Here is a 17858-nt window from a genome sequence, read left to right on the forward strand (position 1 = left end):
TGTAGTCAAAAGTGTATGTGTGTGAATGTATTTGTGTGTGTGTGTGTCAGGCTGAAAGGAGACTCGGGTGTTTCTAGGGCCTTATGGAAGAGGTGTGTCCCACATCCGGATGCTCCCTGGGCTCCTGGTTGATGAATGGAGGAGTTGAGGAGCATCGTAGGGTGGTAATGATGAAGTGTCCCCTGTTAGGCCTGTCTAGGGCGAATGTACCTGCAGACGTCCCTGGAAGTAAAGCTGGCATTTCACTGCAGCCATGCATTTACATTGATGCATCCAACACAGTAACATCTTCCAGTAGTTTACGCTGTGCCAATGCTTACAGTACCAACACTTTGTAGCAGGACAGTGCTTTTTCTTCACGCTTTGATCCACCAATCACATCACCGTGACTTTGTTCCGTCTTCTCCAGGGTGACTACGAGCGTCCTGCGCGGGACGGCAGTCCCCAGGTGACGGGGGGTGACACCTACCCCCGAGGGCCTCTCAAGCAGCCTCAGAGCCACATCAAGCCGCCGGGCTACCCTCCAGCACACCTGCCCTACCCTCCTGTCTTTCACCATTACAAACCTTCACCCTACCATCACCCCCCCTCCCAGCCCAGCCCACCGTACACCCCTCAGGTACAGTGTGTTCCCCGTATTTTGCTCACAAATTTGGGTTTTCGGGCCATCGTCAGCTCAAAAGTCCCTTTTTCCCAAATACCTTTTATGTAGAAAAATATCAATATCGCTCTGATTATCACTCTGTGCATCTTAAACACAGGGGGCCTACTCACAGCCTTCATCACCCTACATCCCCCCGGGGGCCTACCCGCCTCCTTCCTGGGGGTCCAGCTCGGACACTCAACCCTCCAGAGTCTCTCATGAGCAATTCAGAGCTGCACTCCAACTGGTGGTCAACCCAGGTGGGAAATGGACAACAAATAAGTGACACCGCTTCGGCTTACATAAACCGCTTTTATTATTCTGTCGCGACATCGAAGTTGAGCTGCTTTTGTGTTCGCCTACAGGCGACCCTCGGGAATACCTGGACAGCTTTATCAAAATCGGCGAGGGCTCCACGGGCATCGTGTGCATCGCCAGCGAGAAACACAGCGGCAAGCAGGTGGCTGTGAAGAAGATGGACCTCAGGAAACAGCAGCGGAGAGAGCTACTCTTCAATGAGGTGCGGAAGACTGACAATCCTGGATGTTATTACTTCATACAACGCATTCACCTCTGGTTTTGTATGTTATGCGTGTGAGAATTCGTGGAGTTTTTATTCATTTGGAGGCTTGATGCCCACCCCCCACATGTGAGATCAGAGCTGACGTTCGTCAGATTGCTGAGCGCTCAAACAAGGAGCAGCAGCAGCAGAGATGAAAGTGCCTTAAATAGCATCATTACACATTGGCTTGTTTTCTGCCACATTGATATAAATAAATCTCACCACCACACTGCAAAACAGCAGCTCGCCTACCAATGAAAAACAAACACAAGTTCACTTTGCTTCTATTTCCTCGCCACATATCCGTGGCAATCAAACCACGAGCACATGTTTACGTGTGTAATTGCATTCGGCTGCAAAAAAAGGGAAGTCTCAGTGAAAACCCAGATGAAAGGAAATGATTCATAGCTGTCTCTGTTCACGGTACACAAACTATTGCGGAATGAGCTCCATGTCATTTGCACTTGAAAATATTAAACACATTGAAATGAATTATATTTGCAGACAAACTTCATGATTGCTTGTTCAGCGGAGAAAATGTGAATTGAGTGAAGGGCAGACCTGGGATTTCATTTATCAAGCAATATTGCACTGATCCTATTGTGTGTGTGTGTGTGTGTGTGTGTGTGTGTGTGTGTGTGTGTGTGTGTGTGTGTGTGTGTGTGTGTGTGTGTGTGTGTGTGTGTGTGTGTGTGTGTGTGTGTGTGTGTGTGTGTAGGAGAGAGAGAGAGAAAGAAAGCATGCATGCATGTGTTGGGAGCTAATTTTCTTTGTGTAATCTTATTAATTTCTGAATGTAATCCTTTTATAGTTAAGCCGCCAGAACATGTTCACATTCGAAAAAGTTAAATGAGTAGATAATTAAAGATGACGCGACTAAATTGAATACATTATTGAAATAGGATATGATGTATTTGTAACATATGTATTGCATTCACAACATGAATCCATATATTTGATTTAGTGTATCTGTATATTATAATTATTATCATTGTTATTTTTGTTATTATTGCTGTTTTATTGGTCATAATATTGATAATAACAGTGTTACATGAAGATATACAGAGTAAGGTCACTTCCTGTGTGTCTCTGTGTGCCTGTGTGTTGTAGGTGGTGATCATGAGGGACTACCATCACGAGAACGTGGTGGACATGTACAACAGCTACCTGGTGGGAGACGAGCTGTGGGTTGTCATGGAGTTCCTGGAGGGCGGGGCTCTCACTGACATTGTGACTCACACCAGGTGACTTGAATATCAGCTGTGTGAAAATACCACCAAGACCCTCCATACTTTAAATGCAATTGTTAAGATCCGTAAATCTTAAAGCTGCGTCGTTATAAAATCACACGGCCATTTAATTCGCTCCAAACGTCACAGAGATCGGAGGATTTCACAAGACGACACAGGAGAAACCAGCAGACTGCGATCCGGTCGTGCGTTTGATAGTTTTTCGGATTGTTGTTCTCCAACTTTTTCCTAATTGCCTCTGTGATGTTGAGTCGTGTTTCTGAGCCGCCGCCTCATTGTTTTAAGCTTACTTTGTGCTTGGTGTTTAATTACAGTCATTTGCGTGGACTGTCAGCATTAGCGCTGCGCGGTGTCGGGTGCTAATAACACGCTTTGGTGAGGCTGAGCACCGCTGCTGCCGCGACGTGTTCTGAACGCTCTCCCACACAGATGTTTGTCTGTTTGTCTGTTTGTGTGTTCTGTGTGTGTGTGTGTGTGTGTGTGTGTGTGTGTTTCAGAGAGTTTCAGTTCACACATGAGCGCTTTTAGAAGTACTAATGGAAATCTCAGTGAAGAGGACATTATTGGGCACACGTGTTCTCTTTTACTCGCCCCATTTTTCTCTTCTTCAGTTTGTTTGATTTTTAGTGGAAGTAAATGTGTACCTTTTTATGTTTCCAATAAGACACTCAAGACACACATTTCAACATCAGAACAAAGACAAAGAAAGAAAGAGGAAGCAACATGTTTCCTCAGCAACCACACAAACGGCCCACTTGATTTAATTATCAGGCATTTTACGACGCCATGGTAATAATGTATGGAATATGCGAGTGTGTCTGTGTGTCTTTTACGTTATAATTTCAGCCATATTTGTCCAGGTGACGGCTTTGTGCTATTTCTGTTAAGCCTTTGGTTGTGGAAATAAATGCTGCTCTGCTCCGCGTCGTGCAAGCCTCATCAGCATGAACACACACACACACACACACACACACACACACACACATACATCTAGCACACACACATCAAACACACACATGCAAGTTCACAGTGGCAGAATGGGCGTCCGTCTTCCTGAACTATTGCAATCACGTTCAGATTTCAATTATACTGAAGAGTTTGTTAATGAGCTGCACTTCACAGGGATTTTAACCAATGTGTGTGTGTGTGTGTGTGTGTGTGTGTGTGTGTGTGTGTGTGTGTGTGTGTGTGTGTGTGTGTGTGTGTGTGTGTGTGTGTGTGTGTGTGTGTGTGTGTGTGTGTGTGTGTGTGTGTGTGTGCGTGTGTGTGTGTGATTCTCCCAATGACAACCTTTTCAGGCTCATTAGAAATGTTTTTCACTTTGTGTTTGAAACAATTTTCTATATCAGCGATCCTGTTTTCCGTTCCAAGTGTGTGTGTTAACTTGTGTGTGTGTGTGTGTGTGTGTGTGTGTGTGTGTGGGGTAAGACGGTGCAGTAAGAGGTGGATTGTTTTTGCATACACGTCTCCATCCCCTTCACTTTGAGTTGGCCAGTTGTTTTTCATCAGCAGAAGGCTCATTTACCTCTTGTGATTGTAAATGCATACGTGTGTGACTACAAAATCTGCTGCGATCTGCAGTGTGTACGTGTGATTCTATATGTGTGTGTGTGTGTGTGTGTGTGTGTGTGTGTGTGTGTGTGGGGCCTGGGGGTTGTTTCTCATAATGCAAGTGTATAAGTGACTCCTCCAACAATGGGATGTTTTAAACTGAGCAATGAAATATAAAAGAGAGGTGTGTGTGTGTGTGTGTGTGTGTGTGTGTGTGTGTGTGTTGAGAGAGTTAACGATGTGTATATATGTATACTGTGCGTGTACTCTATATGCATATGAACATGGACACGTACTACATATTTATATGTTTCCTATGCTCGCAAATGAGCATGCCTCTATTTCTGCACATGTATGTGACGGCAGCTCAGAGCGCACACACTCATGAACACACGGCGTGGCCCGGCCAGCTGGGTCTGCATGTTAATGTTCAGTGGAGCTGGGAGTTTCTGTGTGAGCTCAGTCAGATGCACTGCATCGCCCTGTCTCTCCATATGGGACCCCCCCCCCCCCCCCTCGCTGCCGGCTACAGGGGGGCATTTCTGCTCCATCTGACTTCAGTTGAACTGTAATCTCTTTAATATTACAGCAAAATATGGAACAGTGATATTTCTACCACCAAAAAAAAGTGTAAAGCTAAATGACATCTTCTTTAGGAATTGGCTGAATGGTTGTTGTGTGACATGTAGATTTGTAAATACAAATTGGTTTAACTTGTTTTTTTTACTGAAAAAAATCTAAAATCTGATCTCCCTCCCTCACAAAGCACTTATCTTACTTTTACCCTTCCCACAATGCATCACAATGAAAGTAAGCACAGGAAAATGACATAGCAACACATGGATTAAAACAATAAAACCACTAAAGGAACCTTGATACAGTAAGTAGCTGTCAAGTAAATATCAAAACGAGTTTGTTTTGACTTGGATGACATTGGCTGATAAAGTTATCATGAATGTTAAGTTACGATTTACTTCATCACAAGAGAGCGAAACAATAAAATCCAGGTTAACAAAAAAATACATGTGTATATAATATGACTGAATACTTCCATATCTATCTCGCCTCACCTCAGCCAAAATAAAAACTGCAATATCCTTCCTCTTTTATGACTCCCCCTCTGTTTTTGTACAGTCCTTAAACGCCTCTCACATTTACAGGTTGTCGGGTTTACACCGCCTGAAAAACATTGAGAAGCATCCGCTCTGATTCATCCAGTTATTTTCTGTATTTCAGGCCAGATTCAATGTTTCATATTGCAAGTCGTCTAAACCGAAGGAGAAGAAGAAAACACGTTTTCTTCTTCTCATTGCTGACGCGTATTTGCGTGCGCTTCTCCTCGCAGGATGAACGAGGAGCAGATCGCTACGGTGTGTTTGTCGGTGCTGAGGGCTCTGTCCTACCTGCACACGCAGGGCGTCATCCACCGCGACATCAAGAGCGACTCCATTCTCCTGACCAGTGACGGCAGGGTAAGTGCACACCAAGAGCGCAAGTGTGTTTAGATGTATTATTCATTCACACGCCTCCCATTGGGTTGTTATTAAACCCGGGTATCCCTGTTACATCAGGTATTAATAACCAATGTTACTCCCTTGTTCCTGTCACTGATGATTTCGGTCTAACACACACACACACACACACACACACTCTCACTGACCTTCTCCACGGGTGCCACTTGTCAACAGCCAGTGCCAGAAACTCATCATCAATTACCACTCGTGCCCCAGTAATTAAATCCCGCCTAATGCCTCCTAACGAGCTGATAAGACGTGAATAATTGAAGGCTAATTAACAGCTAATACGGGAGATTAGTGTCTTCTACGAAAGCGCTTCCTCACAATGGGTCAGTGCACTGCTTGACATCAGACACAGAGGTTCTGCACGAATACAATCTGTACTGTATGTCCACACACCTGCGCGATAGCGAGTGGAACCTGAAGGCGGCGCGTTGTTTGCTCGTGTGTTTTGCAGATCAAGCTATCAGACTTCGGCTTCTGTGCCCAAGTTTCCAAAGAGGTGCCCAAGAGGAAGTCGCTCGTGGGCACGCCCTACTGGATGGCACCGGAGGTCATCTCCAGGCTACCTTATGGGACCGAGGTGAGGACCACACACACACACACACACACAGATTAACAGTGAGAGACTTCACAGCGGACTGTGTGATTGCATACTGTTTTCGTGTATCCAGGTGGATATCTGGTCTTTAGGCATCATGGTGATCGAGATGGTGGACGGAGAGCCGCCCTACTTCAACGAACCCCCTCTGCAGGCCATGAGGAGGATACGAGACAACCTGCCCCCTCGGCTAAAAGAGTCGCACAAGGTGCAAAAAGCTTTCATTGAACAATATTACTTTTCTATTTTAATTTACTTCTTTTACATTACGTCAAATGTGGTCTAAAAATCTACAGATTTGTCTATGAATCCGAGTCTGGAAAAGTATGTCATTTGTGAAAATGTGTGGGAACCCCGGGACTAGAATTAAAGCGTTTCATCACGTCCCCAGGTGTCCTCGGTGCTGCGGTCCTTCCTGGACCTGATGCTGGTGAGGGAGCCCTCGCAGAGAGCCACTGCCCAGGAACTCCTCCAGCACCCCTTCCTCAAGCTGTCTGGACCCCCGTCCTGCATCGTGCCCCTCATGAGACACTATCGCCACCGCTGACCTGCTGGCCCCCGAAACCTGCCCTCCTCCACACAAAAAAAAGAAAAACCCCACACATACACACACACTACCTGGGTGGCACTGCCCTCGCCGGCCGAACCACCCCACCGCCCGGTGGAGCGCCACTGACACTCACACCTGTAATCGTGAAGTAGATTAGCTAGAGGAGTATCTAAGAAATTACACTTTTAACAAAAGACACACGACAGAGAAAAGAAGAAAATAAAAAAATCCATTTTGAAACTATGAACTGGAGTAGAGGAGTGCCAGAGGAACTCGCTGGACGTCCAGTAGAAACGTGTGGGCTGGCTCGCCTCGTCTTCTCTCTTCCTAGACTGCGAGTCCTCTGCTCCACGTAGAGTTGTAGTCGCCATCGGCGAGAGCTCCAGAGGGGTGCGGCGAGCTGCTGACGTGGCGGAGGGAACCTCGGGGGTGCGGCGCTCTGCTCCAGACCAGAGCAGCGGTGGTCTTTGACTGGTGCCGACTGTTGGACGGCTGCTGGTCAAACAGAGACGAGCTCTCTTGTGTCTCTCTTCTCACACACTAACAGTGAAAATGTATTTTAGAGAAACTTGTAAGTTTTTCTGTACAGTTTTGATAATTTGCAGTATTTTATCGTGTCGTAACCATTGTGATATGAGCAGTATTAAATAGTTTCTGCAGAGATCTTTCCTACTGTTTATAATCCACTTTTTGCTTAAAGATATAAGAAATATCCCAAATAAACCCACCGAAACCTAACTGTTACTAAAAATACGAAATATATTTATTATCTTACATTTGTAGACAGAACTTCGATTAAATGTTGGGAAAAAGGGTAATGTCAGAATTTTGTATGACGTTTTAAAGTATTTATTTATTTATTGGAATAGAAGGATTCTTGTTTTGCGGCCTTTTTTCTTTGTTTTGATTTTACATTTCTAAAACAGACAGTGCTATCAGTTGTTATATAATCCAAGCAATACCCCGATCCTATTTATGAAGCCCTGTATTTATGATACTGTAATTACACCATGCATTTAAATGTAGCAGGAGTGGATTTGACTGGTGGAGAAAAAGAAAAGTAAAAAAAGATTTACTCCACGCAGACCTGTTTTCTTTTATATTAGGAGTCTCATCCTGTTTCTATACATGCCAAGAGGCGCCCATCCAAGACGCCCGCCTCCCGCACAGATTTGAGGATGCCGATAAAAGGTCTCGTTTTCTACTCGCATCCTCACTGTCGTCATCTCACTCCTTATCCTCACCTCAGTCAGACACACTACTCGCTATCACTGGAACTGTGCTGCCATTCTCATCTCTGGTCGGACCGGGAGAACAGTGTAATCCTGCCCGCATCGTTTTTTACCCATCATTCACTGTGATATGTAAATACGACTGTGCATACGTGTGTGTGTGTGTGTGTGTATGTCAAAGAGCAAAAGAGGTAGAGCGTGTTTATCTCTGTACAACATCTGAAAGTGTGTGTGCGTGTGCTGCTGGCTAATCCTTGACGATGTGTCAAGACTTGAATGAGTAACACTTATCTGTGGTGTTGGCTTGTACAGTGATATTGCATGTTTGTTGTCAGTGAAGCTGGTTTCAATTAAAAAACGCCCACAAAAACATTGAGATGTGTTGCATGGATTTTTCCTCCATCACCCTCTAGTCTCCTCTCTCTCTCTCTCTCTCTCTCTCTCTCTCTCTCTCTCTCTCTCTCTCTCTCTCTCTCTCTCTCTCTCTCTCTCTCTCTCTCTCTCTCTCTCTCTCTCTCTCTCTCTCTCTCTCTCTCTCTCTCTCTTAACAGCTGTCAGATTATTCGAGGGAGTCCCTTTCAGCCATCAACAGTTTTATTTTCTCTTTGTTGTTTGGGTCTTCCATATTCTCTAAATTCAACAGTTCTCATTTCCAACTATTTCACCCTAACTTTACCTCCGAACAGAGAAGCAGAAAGACACGTCCATGGATCGGCGTCGCCATAATATATGAGGTTATTTCTCTTTCTTCCCTCTAAGCCATTTCCCTCTGAAACACGATAATGGGATATTGATTTAGCTTGGACAGAGAATGGAGCTTCTTTCTCAGAGAGAGAGAGAGAGAGAGATACCTCTGCTGACGGCCCAGTAAATAAAAGCACAAGTCCTGGGGGCCAGTGGGACTGCAGGGCATCACTGAGCATATCAAAACTGAAGACTAGTCACTGAGTTACCATTAATGACTAGTGTAATACATCCACACATTCTCAACAGGCTCACTCCTCCAAACACAGGAAGTCAGCATCACATTAAAGGCACAGGTGACTCAAGACAGTGCATTTGTTCCTAAAGAGGTGCGATGTTGGTCTTATATATACATATATTTTTATAGATTATAAATCTTTTGTATTACCCTTTGACGCCTCACTAAGGGAAAAGCAGGTGTAAAAAAAGCAGGTGTAATTAATATCATTAATTAATAGCTTCATTCAGGGCAATGTAATTGAAGACGATGAGGTCATGCTCTGTGATTTTAAGGTGTTTTTTGAGTCATTACTTTTAAATGTGTGTTTTTAGGCAAAGCAATTAAGTTGAATTACAATTAAATAATAAGATATTTAGTGTTTCTTTCTCAAAATTGTATTTTAAGCAGTGTGGAGAAGTCTCTGGTGGGTTTTGACCATATGGCTCCGCGGCGTTGTTTACCGGGTCACTTAAACGTAACACGGGCTGTCATCATTAACGATGCTTGGTACACCTGTGTGTGTTTGCGACGTCAAGTGTCTGAATATCTGCCGGGCAAAAGGTCGCGGACGCTGGATTTTTACACACATTCGTCAGCGGGTTTTATGATAGACAGAGAAAATGTCAAAATATGCAATATTATGATTTTTATTTACCTTTTTTTAAGCTCAATTAGCCAGTTATTCTAGGGGGAAATGGCGACTTCCGTGTGTTGCGCAAGGACTGTTGCTGGAGAAACCTAAAGCATGTCACCGTTCAAAAGCTCTTGAAACGTGCTTCAAAATGAGGAGAAAAACGGATATAAGCCAACAGTGAACACCCGGAGACTGAACACACTGCGGCTCCATTGTTGGAAATGAATGAAGCTCAGCAACAGGTGAGTTTCTGTTTTTATTAGGTAAGAGTTGGCAGTAACAACTAAAGTGATGGGGAACAAGTCAGGCCTTCAGGCCTTCATTTCGTTTGTTTTTAATCCATTTTTCATTTACATTTGAGAGTGTTAAACATAATTTGAATGAACAGAATGAACATTCAGGAGACATGAGGCCCTCAAAGTTTGTCCACATTGGACGACCACTCCACCTAAAGACACATCTTCAAAAATAAACATGTCAGTAATGTTGTCTGTCTATTGGAAAGCTAAAGAACAAGGTTATCCACAATTTCAGTGCTTTGGGTCCAAAATATGTAAATGTGCTAATTATGTGGTTTTTATTTTTAACCATAAATATTAATTTACACGTTTTACATGTAAACTCAAATGTTGTATGACGCTTCTCTACATCTCTCCAACTGCGGACTTCCGAGTAGATGGTGGGTAGGTCAGTCTTAACAGGCAATCAGCTCGAGGTCATCGTATAAGACGCGTGATACAATCTTGCCAAAAACAAAATGAACCTCACCAAGCTGCTGTCTGTGGTTACTGGTCGTCCCGTTAGCTGTTGCACGCTGTCCAAAACACTAAAAGTGAGTAAAATGTCTTCCTTCCACTGTCTCTGGACTCGGGTTAGCGGCTGGGGGTCAGCGATGCAGCTGTGTTATCACTATGGATTGAGTGCAGTGAGTGAAGAGTCAGCAGTGCATTGCAATATAAAACTGGCGATAAAAGGTGTTTTGAGAAAGTGGGAGTCACTGCAACAAGAAGAGGTCCTTGAACATGCAGCCATAACTGGCCACCCAAAATATAATGCAGTTTGCTGGATACAGAATGCGAGGTTAGCCGTGGACGGACACAGAGGTGTACACGCATGCACACAGGCAACCGATAGCATGGTCCTAAAATCCTAAAGGATTAAAAACATTTTTTATTTTAAAGCTTTGCTCATCTCATCCGGACTCAGGCCATATGTTCTGCCTGTTACTGATGTGAGCAAATCAACCAAATCAGCAGGATTTCTTTGCAAATTAAGGACAAAAAAAAAATCACAATTTGCATATTTAGTTATTTTCGACCAAAGGTATTGAAATTGTGATTAACCTCGTTTGTTTGTTAGCTTTCTGTCAAAAAGAACATACCGATATGTTTATTGTTGACTATATGTGTCGTCCATTATGAGTCAACTCCTGAATGGTTGCTCATTCTGGTTCATCTAACTGTTCGAACTCTCTGAGGGTATCATATAAAATCTTGTTCAAATTGAAAAGGATGTGGTCAGAAAACTTTTCCAACGATGACGTGTCTCATCTGAGTGTAAGAACGAGATGAAGGGCTCTGACCTTGATGACTTGTGACTGAGGATGATGCATGACGCCCACGCTGCTGAAACAAATAGGTGTAGCTGACACAAATGCTCTATTTATTTCCAATTAGGCTTTTTCATATTGCGTTTCCTTCAAAGTCCCAGAGTCAGTAGACAAATATACCTCATCCCTGTCTCCTCCTCTGACGGGAGTATCGGTCACCTTTTCTAATCATTGTGCTATTTCATTTGTAGTCTTGTTGCATTTTTTTATGTGAAGGTTTAAAAGATTGAAGAAGGTGTAATGTGATGGATAATAAGAATAACTTGACAGGTGTGTAGAGATGATTCCAGCTATTTATTTCAATGAACAGAAGAATACTGCACAAGATTGCATCAGCAGAGGTTTATGCATAGACTTTGATTCTGAAAATATTATACACATATTCTTTTTTTCAATTTGATAACCTCTCTTTTCATAAACACTCTCATATGGCAGTCTGATAAAATTCTTCCCTTTTTAGTACAGAATTTTTGTCAGATGTTTATGTATTTCTTTCTTCCTTTTTTTTTGATATGTTCCATACATCGGTGTGGAGAAAAGATGTGTTGAAGTCAAAGCAAGAACATCGCAACTCTGAATGCCACTGCACTGCACACACTACAAGACTGGTCCACTGCCAAACACTATGGCTGCATTCAAAACATTCAAAAATAAAATCAAGATCAGCAAATACAGAACCAACAATAGGTATTCAAATTATTTAGCAGCACTTTCAGAGAAAGAGAGGAGACAACGAACAGTTGACAAATGACAGCAGAAGCTCTGGCAAATTCTGACATTTCTTTCAAAGACAAGTCAGATAAAAGTAGCTGAGTTGATCAAACTAGATCCCAGTAATATCATGGAAAAAGAAATAGGTAAATAAACACTGTAACCTCAACTTGGAGATTTTCAGAAGCCCACCAGTCTGAACAAAAATCTATTATATTTTCATAAAAGCATAAATTTCTTTTCATTTTCATTAAAATTCTAATTACTGTAATACAGACTCTGAATTTATGGCATTAAGATTCAATTCAGCAGCCGGGAAAATTAGGTTTTGGTGGGTTTACCCTGCAACTACATCCATGCTAGGCCCCCAAGCCGTCCCCTGAACGCGTCTTCTGGCTGTTCAAACGTTCCAGTCGGCCTTCGGTACAGGCTCCGTCAGGGATGCAGTCCATCGCGTGGTTCTTTCCTCTGTGGTGTTAGGCCTGGGACATCGAGGAGACAAGTCTTTTTTTTAATTTATTTTTTCAGGTTAGCTTTGGAGAGAGCTGAGGGAGCTGCTGGCTACATGTTCTTGTACATGGAGCGATCTCGGGGCAGCTGGGGCAGCTGGGGCGCCGTCAGCTTCAGGTGGAAGTGGTAGACTGCGAGTGTGATGACGATTATGAGGGCCAAAATGAAACCCAGAATGAGGGGGAGGGTCTCCTCCAGGCGCTCCCGCTGGTCAGTGATGCACTTGTAGGCTGCAAGAAAAGGGAAATAATGAACACAGTCAGTATGCAGAGGTGACTGGACATGACTGGCAAGGGTCCCAGAAGATATTGTGTAGATTTATTCCTTTTGGGCCGGATGATGATACAGTATTCTTTTCTAACGCCTTTCAATGGAATCGGATTGAGGCGATATGATCAGAGCATGTTGTTTTACAAAATGATGTCTAAATTAGGGCTGCAGCACACAATCATGTTATTGTTGTTAAATCTTTAACTGTTTACGTACTTGATTAATTGTTCAGCATATCATTTTTCCAAAAAGGTAATGCCCAAGGTAATGTCTTCAGATGTATGTGTTGTGGGGGCCACAACCCAATTATGTTCAGTTTACTCTTATGGATAAATTTAATAAACAAGCAAATATTCATATTTTAGAAGCTGTAACTAACTCAAATGCTTAAGTTTTTGAGTTTTTTTCCTGATGCAATTGAATCTCAGTGTGATCATTTGAATGTCTTTTATTTAAATATATCGGTGTGTGATATCGCTCAGTCCTACAGTCTTGGTTGTCAGGTGTAGATCTTAGTATGAACCACACTCATCATGTGGCTCCTTTCAGACTTCAGGATTGGTCGATGGAGGTTTACATTCCGTATGTGCGCCGTGCACAGTTGTGTGCATGCATCTGTGAGTAGTACGCGTGGAAAAAGGAGGGAGCATCTGTGTGTGTTTGCACAGAAGCAACTGTTGAGGTTGTTGTTTGCTAAATGGCACATTTCACACAGATGCTTCTTCTCTCTTTCAGTTGTGCAATGAGTCAGTCACTGTTTCTTCCCCTCTATTATGTGTTCAGTTAAAGGTTAGCGTGCACACATCTTTTCATGCATGGGTGTCGTTGGGTAGTTACGACAGGCCCTAGTGCACGCTACTTTTAGTTATGAAGGGATGCACCAATCCAACACTGATATTGGATATCAGTCCAATCACTCTTTCCCCCCCCCCCCCCCCCACCACAACTGGCTGTACAGCAGTGGTTTAAAGTTGGTGTTTCTCCCTGTGGAAGGCAGTTGTGCACACGAGGAGGGAGGCAGTGAAGCACAGCACAGCCTAGTTTACAGCAGCTCAGAGCAAATGATTCTTCCAAGGTGATTGGCTTCAGAGGACAGCCGGGTACATTGAGTATGTCTATAAAAGCTGCATTGAGGGCAAGGATATGACTGCACTCATAAAGTCCTAACCCCCACCCTTCTCTTTCTCTCTTTTATCCCCCTTGCATCCCCAACTCCTCTTGTTACCCTGTGTCAGCTTCTCCTCATACTCCAGCAATAACCCCCAGAGGGAGGTTTGAGTGTGAGACAGAGAGACATAGTTGTTAAACCCCAGGATATCTCATCATTATCACAGTGGCAGCATGTGGCAAAGGTTGGCTTGGCTTTCTCGTGGCAGTGTGAGATTTGTAGCTTGGTTGGTTGGTTGTTCTTACGTTCGCTGAAGATGAAGTCAGAGGCGATGTCGAAGGGCTGGATCTGGGTGTCATACATGGAGACGGTGACGCCCTTCTGGTGGTCGGTCGAGATGAGGGTGAGCGTCTGCTGCGCTAGGCACACATAGGAGCGCCCGGCGGGGGTCACCAGGGCCGACAGGCGGTGGGTGTTTGCTGTGTGCTTCCCAGCTGGAGAGAAAGGAGGAGTTTGACTAGGTTGGTATGGTTAGGGTAAGTCTGCAGGTAATGAATGTAAGTCAATGTAATGTCCCCAAAAGTCATAAAAACACGACTGTGTGCATGTGTGTAATTGACCCTCCTGTAAAAACGAGATTCATGCAAATTCCATAATGTGAGAGGATTTTCAATATATAATTATGGGGGATCCATTGTGACCAAAAGCAATAGAAAGGGCAAAATAACCGGAAATACCCCTCCAAAATAAAATACAAATAAAACAAACTGTAATATAAATTGAAGCTACAATTATTAAAATGTGTAAATTGTAATTTATAAAAGTTTTGTGGCAAGTTTGTTGGAATAGTTTCGAGACGAAACGTTTTGTTTTTCCCATTGTCATAATAATAAAGGATAATATTGATAATAAAACAACTTTGTATATTTGTATTGGGGTCTTTTTCCTCTCAAAGGCGTGCTGTAACGTACCGGGCACATCTAAAATCTGCAATAATTCCAGTGGGCGAAAATGGCAAATCCATGCATGAATCAACCCTCTAATTCCATCTGAATGCAAATGTGACATGAATGAGAGCACGTTGCGATCACAGCAGGCAGGATGGAAATGTGCTGAGTGGCTACTGTACACATGGCTCTGCGGAAGACTCACGGTTGTACGCGTTGATGAAATGCGATGTCTCCGAGGTATCGTAGACGAACTGAACCTTGCTAATCTTCCACACCTCAATGCCCTTGTCGCGGAACTCCTGCAACACACACACACACTCGTCAAACTGGGCTCTTCCACTGCATGGAGAGGGCTGGTTGGCCTGAGGAAAAACGCCATCTTGACGAGTCTTTTTAGGCTCCTGTCTACTGTTGAAACATGAATATATTCTTACGATGACTTAAGTAACAACTTTAACGACAACATTCCCTTAATTAAAGACATAAAAGCGACATGATTGCATATACGATCAGTATTGGCATTTTATTCAGGGCAAATAATTCAAAATTTGACAGAAATGTGTAACTCAAGATATTGTATTTCCTCATGTCACATGAAACGAACAATATATTCAAAGTGAATTTGTGAAAACTTATATTTAGGGAATTTATTTGGATGAGTTTGCGCCTTGGTTCTCCCAGCAGATGATTCAGACATTAAAGTGCCTGGGATGATATAGTACATGCATTATTGCCGCTTCCGACGCTGTCTCGCCCACCTTAGAGAAGTAGATGCGAAGCGTGTAGGCGTTGTTCTTCCAGGTTATGTGGATCTCTGACTCCGTGCTCCCACATTTCCCCTCGATTTCTGCACCACGGGGCAGAGTGAACGCCGCCTGCTCGGTGATCAGCTGCAAAAAGATACAGCAAGCACGCGAAACAAGTTGACACAAAATGGACAGATTACGGTTGGTATTGTCGGTTGAGTTTTGTTTTAGCATTCCATTTTTACGCACGCATTTACAGTGTCGCCAAATATCCAGATACAGGTGGGATTATTTAATAAATTGTTCTTCGAAGCAGAAACAAATAAGATTTAATTTAATCAATGCTTAAAAAGTTGGATATCGAAAAATGTATATCTATTGATCCAACGAGATTAGCATTTTACGCACAACCATACACTACAAAAGTAGTTTCCAAAAACAAGTCGTATGTACTCAACATACACTGTCCTTGTTAATAAGAGCAAAACTAGTCTATTCAAATAAATGACTAATTGTTTTTCACACAAAACAAATGTTTCTAGTGCTGCAACCAGCTTTACGCACTGCGAAAATACCATTGTCTTCAACACAAAGCAACATTTGCTGCATCTTACATGCTTGAAATGGCCATCGCGTTTCATTTCTTTTTAACCGTCCTCGTGTATTAAAATGCACGGGGATTCCTTACGTCTATCCCATTGAGCGCGAGCACGTCAAATGGCACGAGGAATCTCACGGCGAACTCCACCATCAAGCATGTCGTGCCGTTCTCCCGGACCGCGAAGATGGCTTTGTCTGGGTTGGTGGAGAGACCGGACAGATTCTCTCCTTCCTGCTCCGCCAGCACCACGGACAGCGCCAGCACGCCTGACAACAGAGAAGTTGGAGGTGGGGGCACTTATGTCAGCGGGGTAACGGATGAGGCGCACACCAAAACATGCAGAGTCAGCAGAAACAGCGACATCATGGTTGTACTCTTAGTTTGGCTCACACCTTTAGATCACTGGCATGTCGCCTTTTGTTTCCTCGCGGCAAAATCGAAATCAGGTGAAAACACCGTGAGTCTGCAGTATCAGGGGAGCAACAGCACGGCACTGGCTGCAGTCTCAACCACATCAGAAAGTGATGAACTGCAACATGTTCCAATGACATTTATATATATATTTGAAGAGGAAAATAACCGGTGAAATATGCCAGAACTCCGAGACTCTGTCATGCCTTAACACGCACAGAAGGTGCACACGCACGCACGCATGCACGCACCCACACACACACACTCACTGCAGTAAGGAGTCACGACAGCTTCACACGCACACGCTCCCTCTCTCTCTCTTACCGAACACGCCGAGCAGCAGAAGCCGGGCGCTCTCCGTGGTGCTGAAACCGAGTCGTCCCATCGCTTTCAGCTTCCCCAGCGCTGTAAAAAAAAGGGGGCTAAATGACTGGGCAGCCTGTGCTGAACCCGCGACAAGAAAAAAGAGGCAGAAAAGGGAGGCGGGAGAGGAAGAAAGGAAAAGATAGAGAGAGGAGGGATTCCTCTGCTCAGTGCCCAGTAGTCACGCTCAGATCATCGTGAATGCAGCAAAACATGACTCCAGTTTGGACGTGAGATCCGGGTTGCTGTGCAGAAGCAGCTGGCTCCGAGGACTTCTGGCCGTCCGAACAGACCGCCCTCTCCCCTCTCCAAGGTTGACGGGGTTTAACCCAGTGACAGCTGCAGGACTGAGCTCCTTCACCACATCATTAGCGCCAGGAATAATGATCCTTCTTGAAAGAAAAAGCCCGTCACCTGAATTTGTCTCTTGTAAGGACTCAGCCACCGTCTTAAGTTATTCCCGCAATGCTGTAGTCTCCATCTCTGTGGTAGCAGCTGTAGGTTGGACTGAAATGATGTATGTCTGGAGGTAAATGCCGACAACACCCCCTCCCTCCCTCTCTCAAACTCTACTTCTGCAGGGTTGCAGCTGAGAGTTGAGGGCTGAGGGCTGATAAAAATCACTTAGACTTAAAATCTTATTTTTTAAATGTGTTCAATGGCGTGAGATTCTATATAATGTATTCTACAAATAAACTTGTCTCGTTAGAAAACGTTATGGCACAAGTGAAACTGGCACTGGAACCATAGGGCAGAATTTGTGTATTGCTTTACGAATCGTAATTTTGGTACTAATTACATACTCGCACACTAATGGCACGTGCTCGGCTATAAACCAAACTCCGCCATCAGAGAACAAAAATGACATGCAGAATGACAAACTGACCCTTTTTGATAATAATGTAAATACTGTTCACCATACTGTCCCCTGATGGAGGCTCTCCCTCGCTCTCTCATTCTCGCTCTCATCCAACACAGGACTCATGTTCATTTCAGATTTTGAGATTTTATTAATCGAGTATAACCTTTCAAATCAGTAATTGAATAAGGCAGACCATCTAACAGAAATCATGTT

The 17858-nt window shown here is 43.8% G+C and overlaps 2 protein-coding genes across 3 annotated transcripts in view; one reads left to right on the top strand and one right to left on the bottom strand.

Moving 5' to 3' along the window:
- Positions 1 to 7207, top strand: part of pak5 (p21 protein (Cdc42/Rac)-activated kinase 5) — a 28189-nt gene extending 20982 nt beyond the window's left edge. For both annotated transcript variants that reach the window (XM_079291496.1, XM_079291497.1), the window contains 8 exons: positions 410 to 619; positions 762 to 903; positions 1009 to 1163; positions 2316 to 2449; positions 5352 to 5478; positions 5981 to 6106; positions 6198 to 6332; positions 6516 to 7207. In XM_079291496.1, coding sequence (XP_079147622.1) covers positions 410 to 619; positions 762 to 903; positions 1009 to 1163; positions 2316 to 2449; positions 5352 to 5478; positions 5981 to 6106; positions 6198 to 6332; positions 6516 to 6671 — 1185 coding nt within the window. In that variant the 3' untranslated portion in view covers positions 6672 to 7207. The remainder of the gene's footprint in view (positions 1 to 409; positions 620 to 761; positions 904 to 1008; positions 1164 to 2315; positions 2450 to 5351; positions 5479 to 5980; positions 6107 to 6197; positions 6333 to 6515) is intronic.
- Positions 7208 to 11454: 4247 nt separating this feature from the next.
- lamp5 (lysosomal associated membrane protein family member 5) lies at positions 11455 to 17237 on the bottom strand. The gene is made up of 7 exons (XM_079290260.1): positions 17198 to 17237; positions 16745 to 16825; positions 16097 to 16275; positions 15421 to 15552; positions 14865 to 14961; positions 14018 to 14206; positions 11455 to 12564 (listed from the first exon to the last, which is right to left on the bottom strand). The coding sequence occupies exons 2-7, from the start codon at positions 16803 to 16805 to the stop codon at positions 12386 to 12388; spliced, it is 837 nt and encodes a 278-aa protein (XP_079146386.1). The 5' UTR covers positions 16806 to 16825; positions 17198 to 17237; the 3' UTR covers positions 11455 to 12385.
- Positions 17238 to 17858: the final 621 nt, after the last annotated feature.

The sequence above is a fragment of the Melanostigma gelatinosum genome, assembly GCF_949748355.1.
Source record: "Melanostigma gelatinosum genome assembly, chromosome: 19".
NCBI lineage: Eukaryota > Metazoa > Chordata > Actinopteri > Perciformes > Zoarcidae > Melanostigma > Melanostigma gelatinosum.